Source organism: Schistocerca serialis, chromosome 2 (genome assembly GCF_023864345.2).
Source record: "Schistocerca serialis cubense isolate TAMUIC-IGC-003099 chromosome 2, iqSchSeri2.2, whole genome shotgun sequence".
Taxonomy (NCBI): Eukaryota; Metazoa; Arthropoda; class Insecta; order Orthoptera; family Acrididae; genus Schistocerca; species Schistocerca serialis.
Genome location: NC_064639.1, coordinates 350,059,502 through 350,078,360, shown reverse-complemented (window position 1 = coordinate 350,078,360; position 18,859 = coordinate 350,059,502). Strand labels below are relative to the sequence as shown.

The 18,859-nt window shown below is 38.7% G+C and overlaps 1 protein-coding gene across 1 annotated transcript in view; it reads right to left on the bottom strand.

The window, feature by feature from the left end:
• Positions 1–18,859, bottom strand: part of LOC126457155 (dynein regulatory complex protein 1) — a 361,903-nt gene that overhangs the window by 47,664 nt on the left and 295,380 nt on the right. Inside the window, exons 11-13 of the mRNA XM_050093233.1 lie at positions 13,271–13,416; positions 12,941–13,085; positions 12,683–12,861 (exon numbers count right to left, since the gene is read on the bottom strand). Of these exons, the coding sequence (XP_049949190.1) occupies positions 12,683–12,861; positions 12,941–13,085; positions 13,271–13,416 (470 nt within the window). The remainder of the gene's footprint in view (positions 1–12,682; positions 12,862–12,940; positions 13,086–13,270; positions 13,417–18,859) is intronic.

Below are 18,859 nucleotides of genomic sequence, written 5' to 3'. Positions count from 1 at the left end.
ACATCGATATCTCTCGTCAGTGCAGCACTCCATGAAGAATGATCTCCCATTCCCCAAGAAACCTTACAGCACCCGATTGAATGTATGCCTGCAAGAGTGGAAGCTGTCATCAAGGCTAAGTGTGGGCCAACATCATATTGAATTCCAGCATTATTAATGGAGGATGCCACGAATTTGTGTCATTTTCAGCCAGGTGTGTGGATACTTTTGATGACATAGTGTAAGTTCCAAAATCCTGCTGCATATCAACATTAATGATATGGACCTATAATTTAGTGAATAACTCCTATTACCTTTCTTGAATATTGGATGACCTGTGCAACTTTCCAGTCTTTGGGTATGGAACTTTTGTCAAGCAAGCAGTTGTATATGATTGCTAAGTGTGGGGCTCTTGCTTATTTTTGGAGGATTTGGGGGCTACAATATTCAATCTTGCTACAACAACTATGTGTTCATTAATCCCTGTATCTGTTTTGATGCTCATTATTGACTCATAATTATTTGTTGCTAAGGAATCAAGTGTATTTTCACAACTGTTAGCTCTTTGTCTGGGCTCATGAACTAGCTGCTCAAAATAATTTTCAGAGAATGTGTTTAGCACAATTTTGGATGATGTTTTATGTGTATCTCTGGAATTAAACATTTATTTTCACCAACATCAAAGTCACCATCAACTATAATTGTATGAGTTGGGTGTGTATTTGATATTAAACTCAAGTTTTCTTTGAACCCTTCAGCAATTGTATCATCTGAGTTGGGAAGTCGATAAAAGGATCCAATTATTATTTTATTCTGGTTGCCAAGAATGACCTATGCCCATACTAAGTAACAGGAACTATCAGCTTCAATTTTGCTTCAAGATAAACTACTTCTCACAGCAACAAACATGCCACCGCCAACTGTGTTTAGCCTATCCTTTCGGAATACCATTGTGTTCTTTGCAAAAACTTTGGCTGAATTTATCTATGGCTTTAGCCAGCTTTCAGTGGCTATAACGATTCGAGCATCAGTGCTTTCAACTAGTGCTTGGAGCTCTGGTACTTTCCCTACACAGCTACGACAATTTACGACTGTTACATTGATGGCCCCTGTGTTCGATCTGCACCCTTTGTGACTGAAGCCCCTTTTGTATTTCCCCAAGATCCTCTAACCTAAATAGCTGCCCAGCCCATGCCACATAGCCCTTGCTACCTGTGTAGCAGACTCCTGCCTGTAGTGGACTCCTGACCTATGTGGCAACCCCTGATATGGAAGTTCATCAAAGGGAATTGTAATTTCAAGATCTCTCTCTTGAAGAAGTAATCAAGACAGTGTGAGCATTTGAAGTTTCTTGCATCACCAACCATCAATTAGATTCATGGGCTGACATAGCCCCTGTCGATTCAGACACACATGGATGTTATGGCAATGCAGCATTTTCAGCAGCCACGCTTCACAAAAATCTGATTGAGGTGGAAAAATTTCCACAAGCCCCTGTCCTCCTTGTTTGTGCTGCATGACTGACTGGCTTGATCACAATGTTGAATATTGTGCCATGTGTGTAATAAGAAAGGTCATGTTGCATCTAAGTGCTATAATCGCTCAACTTCCACTGTGCCTCTCACATCTCAACCTACGGACATTAGTGTTGTTAGTCAAGTATGTAAAGATATTACAACTGTTACTAATGAACTGTTCATCTGTGTGCATGTTAATGGGACCCCTTATGACTCCAAATTGGTATGCACACAGTGACCTCGCTATTGAATTTTAATACTTATCTCCATCCTGGTTCTACACCACTGTTGGCTACATAATGCTGTCTTGTCAGTTACAATAGACAGCAGCAGATTTCTATTCTTGGCCAGTTTACTGTGGAAAGAACATACAAGGTGGTGGTTTGAACAGTGACATTTCTGGTGGTGGACACTGCATGTGATTTTATTGGTTTGGATGCTTCAAGGGCTTTTGTATTTACAGTCTCCAATTCCATTCATTTTATGTCAGATTTTGTGCCTTAACAAGAGCTCTATGATTTGTGCAAGGAATATTCTGCCTTTTTCTTAATGGGACTCATCAAAGCTACTGATTATGTAGTGCACATCACTCTCAAATCTATGGTGCAACCCCATTTTTTCTGTGCCAGTTCTGTACCACATGCACATTGTGCTCAAGTGAAGGAAGAAATTAGACAGGCTGATAGCTTTAGGCATCATGGAAACTGTTTCATCCAATCAATGGGACACACTGACAAGAAACTGATGAGCAAACTCCTTGTTTGTGGAGACTTTAAGGAAATGGTTAATTTGTAGTCCATGGTTGATACACACCCCAATCTTTGCCTGCATGAACTTTAAGACAAATTTGGCATTTGGACAATATCTTTCAAAACTGAATTTGTTAGAATGAGATCAGCTTCTTGTTGTTAATATCCCATACAGCTCTACAGGTACAACCAATTGGTTTTTGGCATTGCAAATGTGCTGGCCATTTTTCAATGCTATTTGATGCAACCTACCCAATGGATTCCTTTCTGTATCAATTACCTCAACAACATTGTCATTTCTGGTCCCATCACTGAGGACTATCTTTGTAACCTTTGTCTTTTGTTTCAGACCTTGAGTGATGCTGATCTCAAGTGCAATTTGGAAAAGTCAAGTTTCTTCCAATCCTCTATAGAATACCCGGGACAAAATATTTCTTGTTGGTGGTTTCAGCTAACAAACAGTCACATAGTGGCTATTGTGGCCTTTTGGCACCCTATGTATGTGAAAAAGCATTCTTAGACAAAGTTGTGTATTACCATAAGTTCCTTCCACAGCCAGCTTCAGTTGCCTATCCTCCAAATCAAATGCTTAAGAAAGATACAGTGGTTGAATGGATATCCACCTGTGACCATGCATTCAAGACAATGAAGGATGGTTTGTGTTCTCCTCTGTACTCGGCCACCTATCAGCCCAGGCTCTAACTTGCACTTTCAAAGGATGCATTTCAATATGGTGTGGAGGCTGTGTTGTCACAACAATGTGCAGGTGGTTCAGAACAGCCCATTGATTTTGTGTGAAAATGCTTTATGATCCACAGAAGAATTACTATTGAATAGACAGAGACAGAGGCTCTTGTTATTATTTATGTTATTAAGAAGTTTCATGTGTTTCTCTACAGTGTTAAGTTTATTTGGTGACTGATAACGAGCTGTTAGTGTCTCTCTTTAGACCCATGAAACACTCACTGGACAAGATAGCCCTGTTCCTTAGTAGATATAATTACAAGACCCATTTCTAACCAATGATTCAGCATTCAAATGTAGATGCTCTTTCATGTTTACTGATGGGATTTGACCCTGGTTCCAATCAGGAAGAAGTACTAGGTTTTTATCTCAACGAAGAAACTTGGTGGACAGCGGGTGGATTACCTATTGCCAGTTCTCCCATTGCTCAAGCTGTTGCTGCCAACTGTGTTCTCTATCAAGTGTGACACTATGTTCAACAAAGATAGCCTGAGTGACCTTACACTTGTGCATCAGGTCCTACCCATAGTCATTTTCTGATATGGCACACACTTACTCTTGTCAGTGGCATTATATTGTTGTCCACAGAAAATGCTGTTCCATGGTGGTCATTGCAGCATCTCTCCAGCACAACATCCTTCATCTTCTGCATCAGAATCATTGGGAGCACCTCATACACAAAGATGCTGGCTCGCCACCATATATACTGCCCTGTAATTGCTCACGAGATTGAACATTTCATTACTGCTTGTTCTAAACATTCAAGTCAAGTCATCAGGCCACTCCCCAGCAATGTTATTCACCATAGCCTGACTGAGCGATCACAGACTTGGGAGCATGTCCATATCAATGTTGCCAGCTCCTTGTTAGATCCAGATTGGTTGGCAGTCATCAACACTTACTCTCAGTTTCCATATGTCATCAACTGCCACTCCACCACAGCAGAGGCAAAGGTGTGCGCCCTCACTCAGCTATTCTCTTCCCCGCACCACAGTAACTGATAGTAGTTCACAATCCATCATTCAGACTCTTCACAATTTTTTGCACACCATGGTATTCGCCACGGTCATACACCCTCATTTCTACCTCAATTGAATAGGGAGGTAGAATGCCTCATCCACAGTTTTAAGATGCAAATGAAGAAGTGTATTGATGATTTCCCCATGGGAGAGGCTCTCACGTGCTTTCTTAGTTCCTACAGGTCCACCCCCATATTGAGAAGAGCGTGCGTGGCAGGGCTACTGCATGGTCACCAGCCATGCCCAGTGCTGAATCTCCTGCTTTCTACACTGAGACCTCCCAAGGCCCTCTAACAATGAACTGCACACCTGGACTCCTGTTTGTGTTCATACATTTGGTCACCATGAGTGTTGGATGCTGGCAGTCATCTGCAGCCTACATGGTCAGCACGTCTTCACATAGCAAATGGAAGAGCGGCTGGTGACCGACCACCACAAATGACTTCTCTCCCATGTGGAGGCCCAGCCCCACCACCACCTCACACATCTACGAGGTCGTCTGATCTTCCAGTATCCAGTACTCCTTCTTCACATCCAACCTTGATGGCCCTTCCTTTGGTCCTTGATTGTTTCCAGACATCCAGAAGTTCATCAGGAACTGAGCATGGATGGTGCTACATGGCGGTGCTGCCACTTCTGCTGGAGTCAGTTCCAGCATTGGCACTGCCAGCAGCCAGTGTTCCACCTGCAGGCATCTGCCCACAGTGATGCTGTCACTGTCTGCATCACTTTCGGCCCTATTCTCCCATGCAAGCCGACAGGGAGCTATTTGCACAACAGAGTGTGTTCACTAGTAGTCTACAGAAGACATGGACACAGCTTCCTGAGCACCAAGAGCTGGCTTGTGTTACAAGGGGAGGGAAATGAGGGTGCCACTGGTTTACAGGCACACTAAATAAAAATAAAGAGTTTTAGTAACCTGCAGTTTCAGTTGTGCTGGCACTTCTCCATCTATCAAAGTCCAACAGTGTGCAAGGCACCAGCCCATCATGTGTTATTCACTAAGCCTACTGTGGCACACAGTGAGTAAGCTTGGTCACCAGGAGGTGGCACTTTCAGACAACGCTGACAGTCATGCATCAAGAGTGGTGTGTGCAGCTGCCACCCAGCACCACCACATGGAAAAATCACATGTCATTCCATTTGAACTTGAAGTGGAGTAGCTTCTGTCCCATTCTATTATAATTTATGCCCTAGCTAACTTCACTCTGTCACAGGTCCTTGTATGTCCAATTGATACTTACCAAGCTATGTACAAGGATGATGTTATGAATGTGTTTTGTTTTTAGCATTAAAATGATTGTGTTTTTACTGGCATTCTTGGTGATGTGTATTACTAAAAAATAATGCATTTTGGAATGATCTTTACTGAAAGCAATGTTAGTTTCACTGTGTGCTTAATGTTTTTCAGTTCAAGACTTAAAACATTTAATATGTTTCATGTGAGTTGAATCTGTAGTGTTCATGATTTCACCTTGGTCTGAGGGCGGTCTTCTAGACTGAAAATAGTATCCAGAATTAAAAATAAGAACTTATTGGAATCTGGACTGCTTTTTATTAAAATATGAACAAACGGGGCCTTTGGGAGGCTATACTTTATAGAAGCCATGTCCCCACATCTGTGCAACATGGAGCTAACTGGCATTTTAGGGCAAAGCCTTATGTGTAACTACTATCTGTTTGACATCATCACCAAGTATCAACATTTCCGTAAACATTGAGTGTCATTACTTAAATCTGTATGGGGGAAAATGTACCCTGATAATTTTTGTTCTGTAATCCATTATTGTGCAATATACTTAAATGTTTCATTTAGGCTATTCTGTTGCAGAGCCTTAATTATGAGATTATGAGCCACACCTTGATATACCCACAGAATACTTTTGTTGTTTAGCTCTGCCTGGTTTTCACTTCTGGGGTCATTTATGGGTTTCTTTCAAATAATCGTTTATTAAAGAATGGATAAACAGAAACACTGGTCTTCCATTTCATAAAAATGGTTCTAAATACCTATGAGAGAAATAAATTAAACTGTGGGATATTCTTAAATTTGTTCATGGCATTTGATTTAATCAGCCAGGACTTACTGATTTTGAAGTTAAAGCAAAGAAAATTAAATAATTTCATAAATTCACATTAGAACTGAAGCACTTTTTTAATAACACGTCTTCTACAATATTGAAAAATATATGTATGCAAACATAAAGGGGAAATTATCTATGTACATCTAAGTAAAATGATTGTATTTATAGGTAACCTTGTTAATAACTAAAGTAGCCTTACCTGTGAAACAATATTGTGTTTAATTATGTGTGTGTGTGTGTGTGTGTGTGTGTGTGTGTGTGTGTGTGTGTGTGTGTGTGACATGTGGATTTTGGGGGGAGGGGTGGGAAATGTACACTGTTAGGGAGTAAATAGATAAAAAAGTTAATAATTACAAACTACCATAATCACAAAAACTGCCAATTGGTTCATGACCTTACTGTTAATTTGTACTATTTTTTCTCAGTTTTTTATTCTTTATTTTGACGTTAAAAGAAATAATTATCAGGGCTACTTTCAAATTTTCTATTCCACTCATTGCTGAAGTTTATGTGCAAACAGTATGATGTGATCAGCAAACCAAAAGTGTTCCGGATTTGTAGTATAAGTTGCAACTTTTGACAGCTGAGGTTCATTAAATATAAACTACCCTCAAATGGACTGGAAATGAAAAATTGGAAGAGATATGTAGTGAAAGTATAGTGGGTGAGACTAAGGCCATGCATGATTAAATACTGGTTGTGATAGGTAGGAGAAGTAGGTCTCTTTTAGGATAAATCCCGACAACAGCACCTCAAGTGTAAAGGATTTCTTCATCACTTTCAAACACTCTGCAATAAGCACTCATAAGATAGACTCTGACATACCAAAAAGCCACCTACTGGATGTCCTAAAGAAAAAGACACCACTGGAACAAGCAACATTGGGCATTTCACAGACATAACAATCCATCATCAGACAATGCAGTCAATAAAAATAAAATACACTAATTTGAAGTTCAGTTCCAATTTTTGAACCATGTTGCAGTTTGTGCAGCTGAGCATTGGTGAAGGGACACAGAAACCCAATGTGTACTTTATAATCATATGAAAGGATAGACTCTTCCTGTAGGACAGTTTCGAAGACTGGAGAATCAGGCACTAAAACCAGAAAAGGAACTTTGTTTAAACTGAGACATAACCTTCATACTATCAGTGAAACAAACACTTTGAAATATCAGCTACTGACTTAATGGAGCTTATTGTCAACAAGGAATTAATCATTTGTTTGTTTTTATCAACTAGTGGTGGTGGGGGGGAGGGGGGGGGGGATATTTTTTAAATAAATTCACAGAAGTTCTAGATAAATACTCAACAACAAAAGATAAGACAATTTGGTGTAGGTACATACATGCAAAAACAAATGTCATAGATGAAACTAGCAGCAGGGTAACTACAGTGTCAGCAATGGACTGCGAAGAGTGTGATGTACGGGTAAACAATCTTGGACTATCAGACAATTTTTGACAAATAATAACTATAAAATCAGGTATGGGTAAAAATCCCTAAGTGGGAGGCCTATAAAACACTTTGATCACAAGTGAAAAGGAAATATTTTTTATGTGAATTTGCAAACTGAAGTTAGTTTGAAGTGCATAGAGAAATAAATGTAAATGCAAGATAATCTAAGTTTTTATTTTTTATTTTATTTTTCATGTCTAATTCAGTAAAATCAAACTGAGATACAAATTTCCATGGTCATGGAATGAGTCAGCATATGAAATTCACAACAGAAAAATTAATAATAAATAAAATAAAATATTCAAAAATCCTATGCCAACATAAAGCTGTTGAGTATTTATTAGTACTGTCAACAATTTTAACACAGGAATTTTCTTACATTTTTACCAGAAACTTCCCAACAGAACAGATATGAGCTGAGGAGGTGTGGAACAAATGTAGGTTGGATTTTTGTTTTGTACTAACTTTCTGAAAGCAGCTAATTATTGGGAATAAGTTCACATTGTTAGCAACATATGGTATTAAAGAAAATGTATATTGAGAGGCCAATGTCAGAACTCCCAGACTACTGAAAAGAGGTCAATATTTTTTGTGATGGACTATCATCTATTGCAATTAGTGTTCTAAGGTTAAAGATAGAAGCATTCAATTGAAATGGGCATTCCACAACAGCTTCCCATCTACACTATGTGATCAAAAGTATCCAGACACACCAAAAACATACCTTTTTACTATTAGGTGCATTGTGCCACCACCTACTGCCAGGTAATCCATATCAGTCACTTCAGTAGTCATTAGACATCGTGAGAGAGCAGAATGGGGTTTTCTGCGGAACTCGGGGACTTTGAACGTGGTCAGGTAATTGGGTGTTATTTGTGTCATACATCTGTATGTGAGTTTTCCACACTCCTAATTATCCGTAGGTCCACTGTTTCTGATGTGATATTGAAGTGGAAACGTGAAGGGACATGTACAGCACAAAAGCATACAGGCCGATCTCGTCTGTTGATTGACAGAGACCACCAACAGTTGAAGAGGGTTGTGATGTGTGACACTCAGACATCTATCCAGACTATCACACAGGAATTCTAAACTGCATCAGGATCCACTGCAAGTACTAAGACAGTAAGCGAGAGGTGAGAAAACTTGGATTTCATGGTCAAGTAGCTGTTCATAAGCCACACATCACACTGGTAAATACCAAACGATGCTTTGCTTGGTGTAAGGAGTGTAAACATTGAACAACTGAACAGTGGAAATATGGGTGAAGTGATGAATCATGGCACACAATGTGGCATTCTGATGGCAGGGTGTGAGTATGGTGAATGCCCAGTGAAAATCATCTGCCGGCATGTGTAGTGCCAACAATAAAATTCTGAGGCAGCGGTGTTATGGTGTGGTTATGTTTTTCATGGCGGTGGCTTGCACCACTTGCTGTTTTGCATGGCACTATCACAGCACATGGCTACATAGATGTTTGAATCACCTTCTTGCTTCCCACTGTTGAAGAGCAATTCGGGGATGGCGACTGCATCTTTCAATATGATCGATCACCTGTTCGTGATGCACGGCTTGTGGTGGAGTGGTGTAATGGACTGGCCTGCACAGAGTCCTGACCTGAATCCTATAGAACACCTTTGGGATGTTTTGGAATGCTGCCTTCATGCCAGGCCAACATCAATACCTCTCCTCAGTGCAGCACTCTGTGAAGAATGGGCTGCCATTCCCCAAGAAACCTTCCAGCACCTGATTGAACGTACGTCTGTGAGAGTGGAAGCTGTCATCAAGACTAAGTGTGGGCCAAAACCTTATTGAATTCCAACATTACCAATGGAGTGTGCAATGAATTTGTAAGTCATTTTCAGCCAGGTGTCTGGATACTTTTGATCACATAGTGTATTTGAACACCTAGGAATATGAATTGTTCAGACTCATGAATCATATGCACATTATAAGCAACCAAAATGTCAGTTTAGTTGTATTGTGTGTTAGAAATAGTAAAAATTGAGTCTTACTGTGATTTAGCATCAATTTATTTTCTAAAAGCAATGAACACATGTCTCGAACTGCACTACTTGATAAACTGCCCACATTGAACTCAATATCCTTTACTAGCAAGCTACTGTTATCAACAAACAGAAATATTTCAGCAGAAAGCAGTATTAAGTGAGAAATCTAAGAATATATTACAGCCTCCAATGGATTACTTCTGCAAGGATCAGGCATACGAGATTGGATTATTTACAGATGCACAGACACATTTAAGCAGTCATTCTTCCCAGCTCCGTACTCAAATAGAACAGGAACAAAGCCTAATATGGGGTCAATGGGAATTTTCTCCACTATGCACTTCATAGTGGTTTGTGGAGTATGGATGTCGATGAAAATGTAGAAATTTGAATATATGAAGGCTATTCATAAATTAACCTCCAATTGGCTATTAAAAAAGAAAAACAGAAAATTTGTTTTGTATTCAATCTGTTGTTACATGTTGACATTACTTTTCAATATAGTCACCATCCAAATTCAAACATTTGTCATACTTTGACTCCAGCTTCATTATCACTTTGTTGCAACGCACTTTTATGCATTCATGTCCACCACACATATTCCTTATCAGACGATCTTGTGCTACAGCAGATGACCTGTCACCAGACAGAAGAAAGATGCATTGCAAACTGTATGCATCCAAGGACAAGAGTTTTGTCTGCCACATGCCTCTTTCCTGCAGCTCTGGGGTTTTCTGCTAAAGCATGCTACAGAAAGTATTTCCAACTGGCACTTACCACTCTGACACCAAATACTCCACATGATGGTTGCAGCTATTAAATGCTTATTTGGTGTTAAGTTTATGTTTAAGTTATTTCATTATCAGAACTTAATGGCTTCTGTAGGGTTACGAGATAGACACACAACCGATGAAGACATCAATGACAAGCTCATTTTTTGTGTCTATAAAGCAGACAGCCCTGCTGGCTCCCATGACCAAGGAGAACTAGGGGGTGAGATTGGTACAATACCTCAGGGCAACATTATTCAGCACCGACCTCACTGTCTCATGTCCTGAGTGCGGAGTATCCACCTCATCAAGCTCATTAAATTACAGTGAAAGTATCACGATCCGACCTCTTTTTCTGAACTATACAACCAGTACAGTGCCACACATGCATCCATTAAAAACCAAAATTCCCAAATGTGTTAGATTAGCCTCACCCACAGTACCTCAGGTTTGTTTATTTGTGATTATATTTTGCTTTGACCACAGTGTTAGATTAGATACACTCATGGTACCTCTAAGTTCATTTATTTGTATTTGCATATTTCCTTTACCACTGTGTCAGATTAGCCCCATTTAACATATCTTAAAAACATTTTAAGATGTTTCTCATGTTGCCTAAAAAAACTGTGTAAACTGATTCCCCACCCAATGCATTCTCTATTAATTGTGCCTGTTACCTTTCCAATAAAGGGGCTGTTTAGCATTTGGATGTCTCTGTTACATTGTTCCCATGCTTTAACTATTTGTTTTACCCTCCACATCTAGCAAACCTGTGGTATCTGCCTATCATGTTCAGTGAGGGACACGATTCCCAGAATTTCATTGAAGTATGGTGCTAGATGGTGTTTCAGCCAGTTGAGATCAGCTTTGAAACCACCCAAGCCTTCATGTTAAGGAAGAGGTGAAAGCTGCTTAATGCCATGTCCAGACTAAGGGAAGGATGTTGAGAAATTTCCCGGTCAAAAAGTTGGTATTTCCTTTGTTCAGTTCACAGTATAGGGCCATGATAAGGAGAATGATTGATTTGGTAATAATCCCAGGCAGGCAGTTTGTTTTGGATTAAACTTCAAAGTTTTGTAAGAGTATCACAATAAACTTGTGATGTTGCAGTATTCTCGCATGTTACTCTCATGAAATCTGCTGTGAAATTTCCTTTGCAATTCAAATAAACTGTAACCTTCATTTTGCTGTTTGACAGCATCCGCTTGAATTTTTGTGGGTTATTGGGAAAATGAGTGTGGATCCTCTGTTTGGACTGTTCTTTAGTTTCAGACATCACTTATAGCACCCATGCATCATTCTGTCACAATACTGTTCAGAATTCCACACTCTCTTCATGACTGTGCTGAAGGAATGCCAAAGCCAAACCTATTCTTTCTGTCTTATGAGCATCTGTAAGACATTTCGAGGTGCATCTAACACAAAGCTTGTGGTAATGTAACCTCTCTGTGACAGTGTTAAAGAGGGTTGCACTTGACACCTGAAGCACATCTTCAGAAAATTCAGAAATTGTGAATCAACATCTCGCATGCACAAGTTCATTAACATGTTGCATAAGTTCATAAGTCACATATGAATATCTTCTCAACGACTTTCATCATGCATATCTGTGTGGCCAACCATGAATTTTCTGAACAGCTCCCTCACAACACCCCATTCTCATACCCACATCACTATTGACAATGAATTTCAATGTTGTTGATTCCCTCCAGTAGCTGGAAGCAAATGACAGAATGTACCTCACAACTGGTGAGTGGTGCAATAAGATTGTTCATTTCAGATACTTGCTGCTTACATACTGACTGATGCAACATTACCTTCAAAATCTTATTTTGCAACCACAGAAGCCCAGTGAAGCTACAAGCATTTCTTTATTTTTAGTAGCCAATCAACAACTGTGATATATTCCTCATTCAAATAATTATAGTATTTTGTGGGAATTATTATATATTTGAATATTATATTCTTTTTCTCTGCTATCAGATTTTTTGTTTAGTAATTAACTGTTGTAAATATATCCAAATTTAAAAAAAAAAATGTTGCTTTATTTTGGAGTTAGAAATACAGATTGCTACACATAGCCATTTTTTGTGGTATGCAAATTTGATACAATGTTTTCTACAGCTATGAATTAATAAACACAAAACCATTCAACAACAAGGACAAGAGAGAGAGAGAGAGAGAGAGAGAGAGAGAGAGAGAGAAAATCAGTGATTGAAACAAGTTGGAAAACAATTAAAAAAGCTTTTTACTGTGCCTTCCAAATAAGTGTGTAAAACATCACTGAAGTTCACCCGATGGGAAGCTCAATAAAGTATGTCAAACTGAGTAGTTGAATTTTTAATAACTTTACCTTTCAATACACAATGATATTTTTGCAGCCCTGTGTATAAACAGTCCCATAACTGTATTGCTTTTGGAGAAAAAATGTTTTCAAACTTCTTCCAATATGCTGTTACATCATCTGTTGACAAGAGCCTTGACACAGTATCTCTTTTCCTTGATAAACGTGACTCAAGATTAACATATGTTCTGAAACAAAATATAAGATGAACATTATTGTTTGCTAGTATCACCTGGTATCCATATTAAATTTTTTTAATAAACTTACTGTTGTCTTTTGCTGCTAAAATCACTTATAAATTCTCTAAGGGCTTTCAGAACATACACTGGATTTATTTTCACATGATGTGTTAATACGCAATCCATTGTTCTATCCTTTTGTAATGCCATCTCCTCAACAGTAGGAGGTGATGCTGTAAACAGATTTGTGTACAGAAATTAAATAGTTCTAGAGTTGTAGCACAAAACGATACTAAGTCTAGTATTCTACAATGAAACTCTAATGACTTAACAAATTTGTCCATCTTTAATCAGAAGATATACAGTTACGTAACTATATTACACAGGTGACAGCTAATGCTTTGCTGTAATCACTCACATTTCATGGGCTTTTGTTCAGGGGTGGGCTGTGTTTCAACATGCTGTGAACTACCAGGGTGAGATTCCTCTGATATCTGTTCATCCATACTTTGCACTGATGCCACAGACTCACTAGGTGGCACAGCTGTTTCTCCAGACTCTTGACTGAAAATACAGTTATTTTTTTACACTCATATTCAACAATATTAGATTTTCTGGGGTAACTGTCCTATGAAATTATATCAGCACGAACTCAAAACTTTTTTAACAAACAGAATGCACAAGGTAAACATATGAAAGACAACATAGAAGCAGTCAAAAAGAAAGAGATTTTAGTTGTAATGAGGTGGAATGAGGTAAATTATACATAAAAAAGAAAAAAATACAGAAATTTAATTTTTACACTGTATTAACAATAAATTATACTTATACTTTGTTACAACAACTAAATTTAACAAGTAAATTAGAAGAAAGCAATTATTCTGAAAAAACTGCTCCTTTCCAGTTATATTAAATAATTGCTATTTTAGCTTAGTAATTACTTCATTACTCTGGTATTTTTCAAAAAAGTTAACTACATCTATAACAACAGAGAACTGTTAATGATAACTTTCTCCTCATCATGCAGCTTAATAATAATCTCTGCAACTTGCCACTTAACAGTCAAAACTTTTAAAGCTTTGAATACAAATATTCAGATAATATGTAGAAGGAATGACTAATGAATTTTTTAATCTATTTTGAACTAAATGGGAAATTTACACACAATGGTAGTTTGTTGAATACCATGGCACCAAGCATATAACTCCACACTGAATACTGTGAAAGGAGGCAAATTCTACACACAAATTCTTTTTATTGCTTGCATTGTGACTGATGTACAGCTGAAATTGGATATTTTGTGTGAAAAAACCATCAACAAGTAAATGTATTGCGAAGTATGAAATGTAGCAAGATGGACTTACTCCATTCATTACCATTCTACTTTTTTTAAATAGCTAATTTTTTCTCTTATCTTTTGACTGTTTCCAAGCAAACAAGCAATGTTTATGTTAGCATATCTAAAACTGCCAAATTACTATTCATACAATGTTTTGTATAACCTTATTATTCATACTACAATTTTAACCTGGTGAGTCTAATGGCATGTTTCCTTTTGAGAGAAATCAGTAATTGAAATTGTTCCCATGCTAGGTGATCCAGCAAATGTGGTGAACAATGAACTGTCAGCTGACAACCATGCCTCCATCCTTGCTACCCTCCCTATTTTCCTTTCCCTGTTGCTTCATAACCTGGGTTGTGAGTAACTGAATCTCCTTTCCCTTATTCCCTTTCTTTCCCCTCTCTCCTCCCTGATGAAGGAACATTTGTTCCGAAAGCTAGGAACGTAAATTTTCAGTTCTGTTTTATGTGTATCTATCGGCTGTACTGAGCTGTGGTAAGAACTGGCCAGCCCCTCTATCTCTTTGTTAGTATTTGTTTCACATCTTTATATGAGATTTTCCATTAATCAATAAAATAAATTTAATTACTAATGTTTAAGCACATTCATATGCCTGTCTTTATGTATTCATGATGTTGATATTGAGGATAAGGGTTAGAGAAAATGATGAGTGTACTGCAAAAATGAGAGGTAATTTGGCCCACTGCATGTGAATGGGAAAAACAATAGAGCAACAGGGAGGGGTACTCTATACAGAAAAATGCTGAAAGAATGTTCAGAAAATAACACAAAAGAGATAGCCACTAACTTTACTATAAAGACTAAAGAAAATCAAAATATATTATTGAAACAGCCTGCCTGCTAGGCAGAACAGGTAATTAGGATTTTGGAAAGGGCCAAATAAGGTTGGGGTCAGTTTCACCTTCTAATTGTAATTTGTTGTGATTTAATAACATATTTACAACCAAAGCAGCACATAGCCGAACCTTTACCAAATGCAACTCTTTCATGGCTGAAGGTTTCCAAACAAAAAAATCTTAAAAAACAACAAGATAAAAAAATCCAATTAAAATAGCAATAAAATAATTTTTAAAAAACATCTATCACAGCTAGGTAGAAAGCCTCAAAGCAAAGCAGATAGAACAAACAGATGCAAGGTGCAATACTAATGGCTGAAGGCCACAATTAAGTTTCAAAATTTTAAAATACTATAGACTTTTAAAGGCCACAATGTTTAAAAACAAGAGACCTTAAAAATCAACAAGATAAAAATGCAATTAAGAAAAGGCAAATAAAATACACTACTGGCCATTACAATTGCTACACCATGAAGATGATGTGCTACAGATGCGAAATTTAACCAACAGGAAGAAGATGCTGAGATATGCAAATGATTAGCTTTTCAGAACATTCACACAGAGTTGGCGCTGGTGGTGACACCTACAACGTGCTGACATGAAGAAAGTTTCCAACCGATTTCTCATACACAATCAGCAGTTGACTGGCATTGCCTGGTGAAACGTTGTTGTGATGCCTAGTGTGAGGAGGAGAAATGCATACTATCACATTTCCACTTTGATAAAGGTCGGATTGTAGCCTACCGCGATTGCAGTTTATAGTATCGCAACATTACTGCTTGCGTTGGTCGAGATCCAATGACAGTTGCACAATATGGAATATGTGGTTTCAGGAGGGTAATATGGAATGCCGTGCTGGATCCCAATAGCCTTGTATCACTAGCAGTCGAGATGACAGGCATCTTATCCGTGTGGCTGTAATGGATCGTGCAGCCACGTCTCGATCCCTGAGTCAACAGATGGGGACGTTTGCAAGACAGCAACCATCTGTACGAACAGTTCAACAATGTTTGCAGCAGCATGGACTATCAGCTTGGAGACCATGGCTGCAGTTACCCTTGACACTGCATCACAGACAGGAGCACCTGCGATGGTGTACTCAACGACAAACCTGGGTGCACGAATGGCAAAACGTCATTTTTTTTGGATGAATCCTGGTTCTCTTTACAGCATCATGATGGTCGCATCTGTGTTTGGCAACATCGTGGTGAAAGCACACTGGAAGCATGTATTCGTCATCGCCATACTGGCATACCACCTGGCGTGATGGTTTGGGGTCACCTCTTGTTCGCATTGATGGTGTTTTGAACAGTGGACATTACATTTCAGATTTCTTACAACCTATGGCTCTACTCTTCATTCAATCCCTATGAAACCCTACATTTCAGCAGGATAATGCACAACTGCATGTTGCAGGTCCTGTACGGGACTTTCTGGATACAGAAAATGTTCGATGGCTGCCCTGGCCAGCACATTCTCCAGATCTCTCACCAATTGAAAACGTCTGGTCAATGGTGGCTGAGCGACTGGCTCGTCACAATACGCCAGTCACTACTCATGATGAACTGTGGTATCAGCTGTACCTGCACACACCATCCAAGCTCTGTTTTACTCAATATCAAGGCCATTTTTACGGCCAGAGGTGGTTGTTCTGGGTAATGATTTCTCAGGATCTATGCATCCAAATTGCGTGAAAATGTAATCACATGTCAGTTCTATTACACTATATTTGTTCAATGAATACCCATTTATCATCTGCATTTCTTCTTGGTGTAGCAGTTTTAATGACCAGTAGTGTAGTAAGAAAAAAAAACAAAAAAAAAAAAACACATATCACAGCTAAGTAGAAAGCCTCAAGGCAAAGCAGCTGGAACAAACATTTGCAAGGTGCAATACTAATGGCTGAAGGCCACAATTAACTTTCAAAATTTTAAAATATATTGCCATAATCTTTTAAAGGCAGAAGACTGCAATGTTTAAGTTTGAAAGAAAATTTTAAGAATAAGGTTACAAGACTGAAAGCCCATAATTAATTTGCAAAATTTTTAAGAAAAACGAAAAAATAGCCAGAAGCTTTAAATTTTAGGTAGCTGAAAACAGATAAATAAACACCGGTGGGAAAAACAGTAAAGACAAAGGCACTCAGAAGCCTCCAGGGGGTCGATCTGCCCTTTTTCACTTAGGTGAAACAGGTGGTGAGCCCAGCTACACTTGATCCATCAGAACCCAACCAAGGGACAGGCACGGACCGACCGACCAAACGACTTGCGTGCCACCAATTGGCACATAAGAACTCAAATACAAAATGTTACCGATCTAATTACCCACAATCAAATATGTACAAACCTCCCCAACAGTGAACCACTGAAACAAACCACAATATGAATGGACAAGGCTTGGGTACTTAAAACAGCACTCAGCTTTGATGTCCTGGGTCGGTGAACCACAAAGCTCATAGCGATCGAACAGCTCCACACATGCTCTGGCAGTGCACAGGGACCGCCAGTGGACCCAGCCAACTGCATCACATGGAGATAACTTCCCTCGTTCACAACAACCGACCAACTCACTCAGAATGCTGACGACATCTAAAATAGTCATCAGTGCAACTAACTCCAACCACACACACAACCTGACAAACATTTGCACGACGACCTGAACGACACCCAAAAGTAACTAAGAACACACGAAGACACATCAGGAGTTGATGCACACACACACAGCTGACTCATGAACAATCAGCAGGCCAAAACGCGTCGTCCAGTAGGATGACTGACCGACGATCCACAAAGACCGTGACCCAGCTCAAGTGATGAGTAGTGGCAATGGTCGGGTAAGCCATGTCGACGCAGACCTCACTGCTCCAACCCGACTGCACTAGTACCACATTGCAACTCCCAACTGGCAGGTCTGGACTGCACTCCAGACATGTCCCAACCGACTGGCAGCCCGAACTCATGAAGTGAATTCCCTTATGACAGACAATGACCAGGAAGACATAGCAGTCGAGCAAAGATACTATGAGAGGGGATATATCGATACGTGCTGCTAGCGCCGGTCACAGTCAGGCAAAGCAGCAAATCAGTGACAGTAATAATTCAAATTAATATAGTGAGGTGGAAATACGTTAAAAACACTGTGTAAAATAGATAATGGCGGGAACATGTGCCATGCATGGCTCAACTGTGACAAAATGGAATGAGATATATAAATACAGAGAAGTAGTATTCAATAACAAGTTCTTGATAAACAGTCAAAAACAAGTGCCAAACAAAGAGGGAAGATAGTAACAAAGAAATGAATTGGTGCTAAATAATGAAAAGAGGTTATTATACACTTAAGAGAAAACACCAAACAATGTAGAGCGATTCTCAGTCAAAACATATTACCAAATAAAGAGAAGAAGGTGGCAAACTGATGACAAAATAAAGATAACAGATTATCCAATAAATATAACAGATTATCCAGTATGGAAAAAAAAATCACTCCATAAAGAAAAAAGATAACCAAACAAAAAAAAATGTTGATGAACAGACAAACAGGCTTGCTAAAGAGGTAAAAAAAGAGAGCCATGTACAGATAAAGGACACTGAACATGAAAAAATCACTGATGATGTAGAAATGATCACCAAATGATGAAAGAAAGTGAAGAATTTATATTACATATTGAAAAAAGAAATAGTTGTTAAACATATTGTTAATATTGCAAATAAATGTGCCACTGTGTGGCTATACAGTAGCCATACAACAAAGACTGTTGTATGAGAAAGAAGAATGTTCAACAATGGAAATGAGAACTGGTAGTATA